This window comes from Sarcophilus harrisii, chromosome 3 (assembly GCF_902635505.1).
Source record: "Sarcophilus harrisii chromosome 3, mSarHar1.11, whole genome shotgun sequence".
Taxonomy (NCBI): domain Eukaryota; kingdom Metazoa; phylum Chordata; class Mammalia; order Dasyuromorphia; family Dasyuridae; genus Sarcophilus; species Sarcophilus harrisii.
Window position 1 is genome coordinate 329,593,445 of NC_045428.1, and position 12,948 is coordinate 329,606,392.

The following is a 12,948-nucleotide window of genomic DNA, read 5'->3' on the forward strand; positions in this document are numbered from 1 at the left end:
CATCTACCAGAGAGGGGACTATGGATACTGAGTGTGGACCGCAACATAGTATTTTTATTCTTTCTGTTGTTTGTTTGCATTTTGTTTTCTTTCTCAGTTTTTTTTCCCCCTTCTTGATCCGATTTTTCTTGTTCAGCAAGATAACTATAACTATGTATACATATATTGGATTTGACATATATTTTAAAGTATTTAACATGTATTGGACTACCTGCCAACTTGGGGGGAGGGGGTGAGGAAGAGAAGGAGGGGAAAATTTGGATCAGAAGGTTTTCCCAGAGTTAATGTTGAAAAATTACCCATATATATGTTTTGTAAATAAAAAGCTTTAATTAAAGAAATAAAAAGCAAATCATGTTTTAAAATAAAATCATTAATTTAAATTAAGGGATCATGATATGATAGTGTAAAAAGGGGGAAAAAAATCCTGGATTGATCAAATCCTGGCTCTGTTATTGCCTGTGTGCCTTTGGTTAAGTCGTATCACTTTCCAAGGTTTAACTTTCTAAGAGAATTTCACTAATCTAATCCTTTCCAACTTGAAAGTTCTATGATTCTCAATCCAACCATTTTCAGTTAGTGAGAACATTGGACATTGATAACATTCCATTCACCAGTCCTACAGCTCAATATTGATTAAGTGTCTAAGTATAAGGCACTAAGAAATCCAATCTAAAACCTGTATGCAATGAACTCACCAGGGCTGAGGGGAGTTGGCCAGGAGGAAAGGGAGAAGGAGAAATAATTAAGAACATAAGGAAGATAAAAGGGAGCAAAACTAACTTCAAAGGAAACATGTGGCTTTTGCCTGAAGATGCCAATAAAAAGAAATCGACTACAGGTAAAGTAATATTAGAAATATGAAAAGAAATACAGTCAAAACTATAAATAGCCCTCTTCTAAGACATGAAAATTCAAAAGTATAATGAGTTCAAAAGCAGCATAAGGTAATGGATAACCACTTTGTAATGGGAATCAGCATTCATGTCTCATCCCTGCTACCCAATTCTGGGCAAGTCTTATAATTTATTTTTTTTTAGCGAAGCTTTTTATTTAAAAATCATATGCATGGTTAATTTTTCAACATAACATTGACAGTTTCAAATTTTCCCCTTTAGGTCACATAACTTTTTAATGTCCCATGCAACTTTAAAGCCATCAGCTGCAGAATAGTTGCTGATTTACACTGGTAGTGGGAGTTTACTCCCTGGAAGCTTCTTCATCTAATGAAGTTACCAGACTGTACAAACAAAATACAATAACAACTTACACTGCATAGCTCTATGCTTCTAACTCAGCAAAACAAAACAAAAACAAACAACATTACAAAAACTTTAATAAAACTAAATGAATAAAATATATATGTATATAACCAAAGTGTTCCAGTGCATTGGAAGGGAAGAGTCTGAGGAAACGTCAACAGATGGGGAAAGATACCATTCCAGGTTGGGGAGGCAGAATGGATAGAGTTGCAAAGATGGGAATGAAAATGAGAACAATGGACAGAGAACAATCCAAAAGTAAGAAAAAAGAAGTTCATAGAACAGAGTAAGAAAAGGTGATAAGGCTGGATGGTAATTAAAACTAGATTCTAGAAGTTCCTTAATCCCAAAGTCAGGAGTTTCACCTTTATTTGGTAGGTAACAGTGAATCACTAAAGATTCTTGTATTAGGGGACATATTCATTTTGCACAGATGTATTTGCAGAGGAAGAACACTGCATATAGTCACATCCAAATGCTATACTGATTGAAACTAAACTGCTCCTTTTGTCTCTTTTTAAATCAGTATTGGAAGGAATGGAACAGGAACTTGGGAAGAGATAACATTTAGAAATAAATATGCTGTAAAAACAAAATATATCAGTAAAAATTTTAAATTTAAATTTAAAAATAGGAGTGGAAACAAAAGAATATCTACTGAAATTTGCTTTTAAAAAACTATTTGAAACATGTACTTAATCACAATTTACCTTGATTAGTGTTTGTGTAGATAAATGAAAAAATGTTTTATATGCAAATTCTCAGCGATGAGATAAAAGCACAAACAAGGTTTGTGTCAAAGAAAAAGAAAAGGAAAGATTTATAAAGAACAAGACAGGAATATAACATAAAAAAATATGTATCACTTCTCTCCCTATTTAAAAGTGAAGCATAGAAAAAACAACCACAAGTCCAGAGTTCCAGTTCTACAAACTGCTACATCTACCATTAAATTTGACAATTTACCAAACATTTATGAGACATTTAAGCTAGATGTCCCAGAGAAATCTTAAATTCAACATATTCAAAATAGAACTCCTCCTTCCCCAAAAGCTTCCCTCCTCCTGACTTCTTATTTCTGTGGACAGCATTACTATCTTTCCAATCTCCCAGTTTACAACTTCAGTGTTCATTCCCTACTCCTCACTTTCTCTGGATTCACATACACAATCAGTTGTCAAATTTCATATGTTTCTAACACATCTCTTACTGCCCTCTTACTACTTATCCAGACACTACCTTGGTTCAGAACTTCATCACCTCTCTTTAATGGCTCCAATGGCTTTCTAATTGATAAATTGTGATCTATTCACCATCAGAGCTGAAAAATGACTTTTTTCTAACTCTAGCCCAGTAGGATAAAATTCTGGTTTGTACTTTAAAAGCCCTTCACAGCTTGGTTCCTACCTACCTTTCCAGACTTCGTCCAAATAAACTGGTCTTCTCTCTGTCCCTTGGCACTCCATCTCTAATCTCTGTACTCTGGCACTAGCTGTCACCCTTGTTATAAAAGTATTCCCTCTTTTCCTATTACCTACAAGAATTTCTTATTCTCTTCAAGCAATCTAATTCAGCTCAAATACCACTATGAAGCCTTTCAATTCCCCACTCCACTACCTAACTGCTAATGACCATTTTTGTAATTAAGCATATACTTAACTATATATACACTTGAATATATATATGTATTGTCTCCCCAAACAGAAAGACTGTAAGCTTCTTGAAGACAGGAACTATTCCTTTTTAGTCTTTGTATCCTCAGCACCAAGTACAGTGCACAGTCCCAAATGCTTGCTGTTGGATTGGACTGTCACTTTAATGTTTTTCTGCTATTAATAAACAGAATGTCCAAGAACTCCATACAGTTGTTTTAGAAAGTCAACTTTTCTGTGTTATAAGTGTTTACAATGCCAATTATATTCTAATCTAAAAGAAGCTAGAGAAAGTCAATTTCTATTTCTCCCTTTAGCTTTAATACATTTTCTATGATATTTAAATATACATCTACTGTGAATTACTGATCCCAGATGATACCACAATAAGAAACTTATTCTATACTGAAGTGAAAAAGTCCACTTGAATGCTACATACCGGCAAATCCACACTGACATCAGTTCCATCTAACAATGACACTCTACAAGTTATGATGGACTTGGCATCTCCAGCTGCAGGAATGTGGGTAGCAGCTCTCTGAGCTTCTCGCAGACGTTCTTTCTCAGCATGCTTTCGCATTGACCGGCGCCCCAATGTTCGTCGGAAAAAACTCAACATCTTTCTTACTGAAAAATCAAAAGGAAAAAGAAAAACTAAGCATTCTCTTTTAAATGTTATGCCATGCTTTTTTTTTTTTTAATTCTACAAAGACAACATTTGACAAGCGCTATCTGTGATCAACCAAGGAAACAAAGGAAAAGACAAGTAACTTTAATTTATCTAAAAAGTTCTCTTATATTGCTTCCTTTGGATACCCTGAATCTTCTGAAAGATTAAAAAGTCATCAGATATTTATTTCATACTATATCAAAACATATACTATGGTAGGTGCTGGGGCTATAAAGGGCAAAAACGTTTCAATTCTGTTTTCAAAGAGTTAATTATTTTATTATAGTTTTTAATTTAGAAAAACATATGCATGGATAATTTTTCAACTTTGACCCTTGCAAAACTGTGTTCCAACTTTTCCCCTCCTTATTCTTACCCCCTCCCCTAGATGGCAGGTTGTCCAATCCATGTTAAATATGTTAAATCCAATATATGTATACAATTATCTTGCTGCACAAGAAAAATCAGATCTAGAAAGAAAGAAAAAAACCTGAGAAGGAAAACAAAAAAGCAAGCAAACAATAACAGAAAGAGTGGAAATACTATGTTGTGCTATACACTCATTTCCATAGTTCTCTCTCTTGGGTGGTAGCTGATCCTCTTCATTACTGAACATTGGAACTGGTTTCAATTATCTCATTGTTGAAGAGAGCCACATCCATCAAGAGCTGATCATTGTATAATCTTGTTGTTGCTGTGTATAATGAGCTCTTGGTTCTGTTAATTTCACTTAGCATCAATTAAGTGTCTCCAAGCCTCTCTGAAATCATCCTGCTGGTCACTTCTTACAGAACAATAATATTCCATAACATACCACAATTTATTCAGCTATTCTCCAACTGATGGGCATCCATTCAATTTCCAGTTTCTAGCCACTACTAAAAGAACTGCCACAAACATTTTTGCACATGTGGGTCCCTTTCCCTTCTTTAAGATGGAAAGAGTTAACTATTTAAAGTAGAATCCATGTACACAAAAAAAAATTCTGATACAACCAGAATTCTCATTTGATTCTTATGGAGGTCATTTAAATCTGATCCCATTGATCACAAAGGTAGCTACAACTACAAAAGAAGGGCCAGCTAAATCACTTCTAGTCATACAGATCTTTCTGATGATGGCTAAAAACTCTAAATGTCCTATAGAAAGAAGTATATTAAGAATAAGCTCTAAGAGATACATCAACATTTACTGAATGCCTACTATACCAACTATCAATCAATTAACAAACATTTATTAAGTACCACTGGAGTAGGCAATGGGAATAAAGACAAAGATTATCTAATCCCTGTCCTGAAAAGATTTACATTCTGACAAAGAGAACATATACATAATAAATTTATGGTTATTGGATAGGGAAGGCAGCAGCAGCTGGAGAGAATGAAGCAAAGCAATGCTTGAGCCAAGTTTAAAGGAAAGAATTCTAAAAGGTAGATATAACATGAGGAGGGAGTATATCCAAGGCAGCCTGTACAAAGGTATAGAGATAGGAAAGTGTCAATATAATACAAAGGCCAGAATACAGAAAAGAGTAATATGATATGCATTGTAATATAATATATAATGAGTCTAGAAAGGCAAGGGGGAGACAGACTATGAAAGAATTTAATTGAAAACAAATATTTACAGAATGAGCCATTAGAGTTTAATGAATAGGAACATAACCAGCCTTCACTTTAGTTAAACTTTCGCAGCTGTATGGAGATGAACTGAAGACAAAAATATGAGGAAAGGAGAATAGTGTAGAGGTATTTCAACCCCAAATGAGGAACTAACCTAGAATGCTGGCTATGTGAGTGGAAAGAAAGAGATTGATATAAAGAGATATGTTGTTCAATGGGTCTGCAGTTCTATCTGACTCTTCCTGACACCATGGACCATAGCACACCAATGCTGTCCATGGCATTTTCTTGGCAAATACAAGAAATGATTTGCTCTTTCCGTCTCCAATGAACTAAGGCAAACAGAGGTCAATTGACTTGCTTAGGGTTACACAGCTAGTAATTATCTGAAGGATAACTGAAATACAAAAAATTTGAACTCAGGTCTTCCTGACACCAGACTCAATATTCTATCCACAAAGCCATCTAGCTAGCTCCTACTAGATTTTGTAAGCAGTAGAATAGATAAATCTGGTTGAGTGGAGTGAAACAGAGCATGGAGTCAAGGATCATTAAGAGGTGATGAATCTGAGTATCTGAAAAAGATGTGAGATTGTGATAGAAATGTTTAAAAAAACAAGGGGGGGGGGCGGAATGGATTTAGAAGGAAAAGATGAGTTCTTTTTAGACATACTGAATTTGAAATCCCTATGGGTCTAAGGAACAAAGTTTGTTAAAAATCAAAAAGGTACAATATAGAAAGAAGAGATTAAATCTCTATATTTTGCAGAAGGAAAAAAAAATCTGAGAGATGGCAATTGAGCTGAACCCAGAAGGACAAATAAGGATTATCCTGAGGTACAGTTAAAAGGGTATCTCTGACGAGATGAGAGAACTATATGCAAAAAAGAGGAACGTATGAATCACATTCAAATTACCAATAGCTCAATCTAGCTAAAGCACAGGGTACATAAAAAAGTAGAAGACACAGTTTGCAAAGTATAAAAAGCCTTGAATGTCATGGAAAAAACTTTGACCTTATTCTGTAAAGCTATGGAAAGCATTAAAGGTTTCTGAATATAGGTATGATAAAGTAATCAATGCTGTGATTTATATCATTTATATGTAGAAGGGTTTTTTTAACAAAGAACTCAGAATATTACATTCAGTCTTCCCATCTGAGTCAAATCTTTTTAAACTGTGGGTCACAATGCTGTAAAGTTACCCATGTATATATCCTGTAAATAAAAGACTATTAAATAAAAAAAATAAATAAATAAACTGTGGGTCACAACAACCCCATATAGGGTCATATAGAATGTGGGGGTAGAAAAATATATGACATAATTAAAAGTTACCAAATTTTCCACCAAGATTTAATTCTTTAGGTAAAAATAAACTAGCACATCCATCTTATTAATATGTAAATTTGCTTTCATCTTTGATAAAAGGTAAAATTACATGTATACCAAAGAATTATTTTAAAATAAATTTCTTTATAATTTATTATCAGTAATTATGATTTGTATACCTATTTTATATGCATATATTCTCAGAGTTATGTAAAAATTTCTCAAGTGAAAAGAGGTCACAAGTAGAAAAAGTTTAAGAAGCCCTGGTCTAAGAGACAGATGCAGGCCTAAACTAAGGTGGGGACACTGGGAAGAGGAAAAAAAAGGGACAAACTAACTTGGGAAGTAGAATCAACAGAACTGATGAGAAATCAAGAGCAAAAGTAGCAATCAGAAGAATGTCGTTGAGGTTTCTATTCTTCCATTCCATTCCATTCTAGTTATGAAGCTAATATTTATCATAAATAAAGTCAAAAGAATAGTATCATGGAGAATAAGTCTGCTTTGGAATATTAAGTTTAAGATAATGATGAGATATGTAGGCGGATATATAAGTAATCAGCAATTAGGTGGAGCTGTGAATCTGGAGTTACAAAAAAAAAAGATATGCATAGTTAAAGATTTGAAAATTTAAGCACAGAGGTGTCTGAAGATATGAAAATGGAAGATTATCCCCAAAAGAGAATTTGGAAAGAGGCATGAAGATAGAACAAAAATTTATTAAGCGTACCTATAACATAAGACACTGCTTTCCCAGTTCTCCCTCTACCAGTCCTATGGGCAAGCATATGCATATACACATACATACATATACACATATTCAACATGTCCCCAAAAGAGAAATCATTATCTGTTTTCTCCCATCAAGGGCACCACTTACTTTCTAGTCATCAGATTCAAAACACTGAATGCCTGGACTCTTCATTCTATCTCATGCCACAAATTCATTTAGTTGCCACAGTATCTCTTCTAAGAGTCCTTTTCTCTCCTCTCACACAACCATCAACCTATTTCAGACCCTCATCAACTTTTGCCATAACCATTCCAATTTCCTAACTTTTCTCTGCCTTAAATCTCTCCCTGAACCAATTTGTCCTGCACATAGCTGCAAAAGTGATTCTCTTAAAACAAAAATCTGACCTGTTATTTCCCAGCTCAGTAAGTCTAGTAGCTCCCAATTGCTTCTAGGATCAAATATAAACTCTTCTATGTGGCATTTAAAGCCCTTCAACAACCCGGCTGCAATCTACCTGCCCTGATTTATTAGACAATACTAGGCTTTATGCATTCTATGATCCAGACAAACTGGTCTCTTTATTCCTCATATATCCCATATCCTATATTTCTATGCCTTTGCATGCCAGGAATGCACTTCCACTTCTCTGAATCCCAAATTTCTTTCAAAGTTCAGCTAAAATACTACCTCCTACATAAGATATTTTTTGATCTACCAAAAATCATTGCCACATCCTCTTCCCCCCCTCCCCCATAAAATCATCTGGCACCTTACTTTGTATTTATGTTAATTGTTTTCCCGTAGGATGTAAAAGCTCCTTGAAGATAGGGGCAGGTTTATTTCTGTCTTGACATCTAACAGTTCCTGGCACTTAGCAGGGGATTTAAAAAAATGTTTCACTGACTCAGAAAGAAAAAGAAAAGAATTTCAAGGAGAGAGTGGTCAATAATTACACACATTACTGAGAGGTCAGGGAGCAGGATGACTAAATACAGCTACTATAAGTAAGAAGTCCCTGGTGGCATTTTGAGAAACTAGGGGTACATCCAGAAGAAGTCAAACTGCCAAGTGTTAAAAAGTGAGTTACCAAAGTTTGTCAAGAAGAGGGAGGTAGCTAGGGGAAATATCAAAAGAATGAGAAAGTATGGCAGTCTCTGCACTTAAATAACTCACTATTCTAATAGGGGAAAACTTTTTTAGCTCCATTAGAAAGGATCTATGATCTTTTTTTAAGAAGACATTCATTTTTTAAAACCTGGACTCAAGACTGCATAAAGTTCTTTTTTAAAATACAAAATTTAATTCATCTAATGAGCAAGAACGGAGATTAAAGGAAGTCAAATTTCCTCCACAGTAAATATTAAAAAAAAAACAAAAAACTTGTTAGTTGAGGATTTCAACGGTCATTCAGGAAGCATAGAGCATAAAGGAGAAAAAAATAAAAATAAAGCTCTTGCTGACCACCTCGTTTTCTTTAAAACTCGCCTACCACTAAATGTCATTATCACAGCTGAGAATTTTATTAGAAGACCAAATGCAATCGTGATAAGCCCATTTTGTTAAAAAAAAAAAAAAAAATCCAATCAGCAACGTCCCCTTTTGCCAAAGTTGACAATAACTATATACAAATAAGAAACTGCGCCCTTGTAGAGGCAGTTTCCAAAGCTAATAAACAGACCGGCTTACTAAGTCTAACCAGAAGTCAGCAGGCTCCGGAGGGACGGGAGTGTGACCGAGCACAGCAGGAATATTAATCCGGCTTCTCCCCTTAGGGACATCACAGCCTTTGTTTACGGAAACAGAGGGAGATTCACGGCTGGGACAGGCAGCACCAGAAACACCTGAAACTCCGCTCCCGTTTCCAAGGATCGCTAACCACTCCCCTTTAAAGCAGCGAGATGAGAATCGGGGACTGGCAAGGGCGACACGCGGCGGCGCCCCCCCCCCCCGGGACTCCCGCCTGCGGGGCGCAGAGCAGACTCTAGGCCCCCCACCGCACCGGGGCCGGGCCGCAGAGAGCGGCGCGCGGCGGAGCCGGAGTAGGGGCTGGGGACGCCCGGCCCAAAGGCTCTTTTGCAATGTAAAGGAGGGAAGGCGTCCGAAAGGAATGCGAGCGTGCACAAAGCTAGCCCGGAGCGGGAGGGAGGGCAGAAACCGCTCCCAAAAGGCAAGGACCGAGGGAAGGGAGGTGGTCTGCGAGGGGGGGGGCTATCAGCGAGGTCTCACTGGGGAAGGGTTCCCAAAAGTGACTAAGACAAAGAAAACGCGGTGCCCCGCAACCAGTCTTTTAATCTTTCGCCAGGAGAAGTCAAAGGGCAAAGAGTCGCAAAGGAAGCCCGCAGGGCCAGGAGAGCTACCCCGGCGCCTCAGTTTCGAGGGCAGGCTCGGGAGCGGAAAGGGAGTTTCAGGGAGGCGACATCGGGGGGAGATGGAGGGGGTGAGGGAGTACGGAGGGGGCCGAGAATCGGAGGAGGTCTGGGGAAGCGCGAGGGGGAGGGGGGTCGGAGGGACGGAGAGGTCGCAGACCTGGGGGGGCTGAGAATGGGAAGCCCGAGGGCGGTAGTGGCGGAGTGGGGCGGACCGGCCGCTGGCTCGGACTGCAGGGAAAGGAGAAGCCGGGCAGGAGGGCAGCCAGGCCGATCGGGCGGGGGCGGGGGCCCGGCTCTCTGCTCACCTGGTGGCAGCGGCCACCGCCGCGACTCCGCACAGTCCGAGGAGGTGGTTCGAGCGGGGTGGGGGGCGGGGAGCCCCGCGCGCTCAGATCCAGGCTGGGGCTCCCGGCCGGCCGGGCAGGGGCGGGCTGGGGGCGTAGGCTCCTCCTCAGGGACTCCAGGAAATGGCGGCTCCGGCCGGCGACGGGCACACGTTAATCCCCCCGGGAGAACCTGCGCCTCTTCCCCCTTCCCCCCCCCCACCGTCCCGGCTCCTTTAAGGAGTTCCCCAAGCCCTGCCTTCGGGGCGGGGCCTCGCCTTAAAAGGGCAAGGACACTTCCCAGGACACCTCCCACTGGCATGGGAAGCGTTCGGGTCTCCAATTTAAAGGGGCTATTCTGGGAGGGGACGCGCACCTGAAAGGCTCCGGACTGTGTGTTTCTGGAAGCGTCCGCCTCCCACCGGCACTCGGATTCCTCACCTGGAAAATGAGGAAGGTGCTCTAGTACTACTACTTCTGAGTTTGCCTCCCAATCACTGGCTTCTGCCCTGCTTCTATCCCCGTTTCAATCCATCCTCCTCAGTGAAGAACTGAGGTTCTTCAGACCCAAGGCTGATCAAGACCCTCCCCAAAAACCTTCGGTGGCTCCCTATTGTCCAGAAAATAAACCGCAAACTCCTCAGCCTGGTGGTCCCAGCCTTCCTCTGTATGCTGTCATCTTCTTTGCCTTTTAAATTAGGTTTTTAACCGTGTCTCTCTCTTAGCAAAACATCACCATATCTCATACCAGGTATCCCAATACCCAACATCTGATCAAGCCAGATAACAAATAATTAGATAGAACTAAGATTATTGTTTTAAAGACAGAAGAGAAAAAAAAACAGGAACCAGGATAAACAGAACTTATCTATCTATCTATCTATTATATATATATATATAATATAATGTATTATATATAAAAATATATATTTAATATATATATAATATATAAATGTATTATATAAAATATAAATATAATATATATAAATAATTTATGATATATTAGTTAATAATATATTATATATATAATATGAATATATGAATATAATATAATAATAATATGCAATAACATATAATATATTTATGTATTACATGTATAATATTATGTATAATATAATATGTGATATATGCAATAATATAATATAATGCATATATAATATTATGTATAATATAATATATGTAATATATTATTATATATTATATCTTTTTATTTATTATATAATATATATATATATTTTAAGTCTAAAAAATAGTAGAAATGTATACCTTCATATCTCTCATTTCTGCAAAGGAGTAAGATGATAGCCAGACTGTCATATTGCACTATTATGTTACTAGACTGTATCTTCCATTTATATCCTTTGCCCAGAATGTTGTCTCCTAACCCTAAAATGCACTGAATTATTCCCTGATTCTTAGAATCCATAAATTCATTCATGGTTTCAGTCAAATACCAAACCTTCTTCTCAAAGCCTTTCTGCTCTATCCAGTTATTGGTATTCTCTTCCTCTTTATTTAGCTTATATTTGTCTATGTAAATGTTACATCCATGTTGTACAGGGGTTCTTGATCTTTTTTGAGTCATAGACCCATTTCTTAGGCAGATAAAACCTTATGCTCAGAATAATGTTTTTAAATACACAAAATAAAAGAAACCAATCCTCTTGAAATATGATTATGAAAAGATAGCTTTTGAAAGTTCAAATTACAGATTAAGAATCTCTGCAGCTAGTAGAATTTCTTTGAGAGCAGGGATTGTTTTATTTCTATATTTGTGCTACCCATGTATAGTGCAATCACTTGAACATAAGTACTTAATTAATTTTTGTAATATTGACTAGATAATCCTTAAGATCTTTTCTAACTATCCCTTTTTAAAATTTTTTCCTCAAATTAGAATCTAGCACTCTGCCACTGATACATGTAACATTCAGCAATTGAGCACATATTTATTTTTAGGATTGGGTTATTTGCCCAAAATTGATACAATCCATGAAGAAACATGTACACATGATGTTCCATATGCAAAAATAATCATTTACTATATACCAGATGTTATGATGAATATTTTTGAAATGATTTCAACAGTTTAGTAATCTAACTGGAAGGTATATAAGATAGTCATTCAAACCATTAAGACAATGTAAATATATTCAAAGAGATCAAAGAGGGAAAATATATATGTACAAAAATATAGCACTTTTTTCTAATAAAGAACTAGAAATTAAGGAGATTCCCATCAATTGTAGAATGACTGAACAAATTATGGCTATATTAACATAATGAAAAATTATCACATAATGAAAAATTATCATGCCTTAAGATATAACAAAAAGCACATTTTCAAAGAAACCTAGGAAAATTTATATGGACTGATGCAGAGTGAAGTAAGCAGGAGGAGAGCAATTTATAAGAGCCACAATACATAGTAAAGAGAAAACAACTTTAAAAGACTTAAGAACTCTTATCAATTCAGCAATTGACCAGAATCCCAAACAATCTATGATGAAATATGCTATCCATACCCTGACAGAAAGATAATGGACTCAAGACAAAAATGAGACATTTTTGGATGTGACTGATGCAAGAATTTACTTTGTTCAAATATGCATATTTGTTAACAAGTGTTTTGTTCCTAATTTTTCTTTGAATCTGTTGGAGGGAGGAAAGTGAACAAAAATAAATGCTTGATAATTGAAAAAAAATGTTCAAATCCAAGATAAGTGGTTTTATTGGTGTGTTTAATTTTCCATAGTACATGATTTTGAGCTGTGCTTTCACCAGATGAGGATTATGATTGGTGCTAGAAAGTAGAGGGTTTAAAAAAAAATTTCTGGAAAGCAATAGGGCTCAAAGGTATACTTGAAGGCAGAGAGAAGATTGAACAGCAGTCATGTCACCATATATGTGTCATTTTGATGCTGACAGAACAGGAGGAAGAACTTGTATTTGTTCTCCAGCATGTTAAAGGGATTCCAGCTCC

The 12,948-nt window shown here is 37.1% G+C and overlaps 1 protein-coding gene across 2 annotated transcripts in view; it reads right to left on the minus strand.

The window, feature by feature from the left end:
- Positions 1–10,180, minus strand: part of EPB41L5 (erythrocyte membrane protein band 4.1 like 5) — a 127,398-nt gene extending 117,218 nt beyond the window's left edge. For both annotated transcript variants that reach the window (XM_031959944.1, XM_031959945.1), the window contains exons 1-2: positions 9,948–10,180; positions 3,354–3,541 (exon numbers count right to left, since the gene is read on the minus strand). In XM_031959944.1, the coding sequence (XP_031815804.1) occupies positions 3,354–3,533 (180 nt within the window). In that variant the 5' untranslated portion in view covers positions 3,534–3,541; positions 9,948–10,180. The remainder of the gene's footprint in view (positions 1–3,353; positions 3,542–9,947) is intronic.
- Between the last annotated feature and the right edge of the window lie 2,768 nt (positions 10,181–12,948).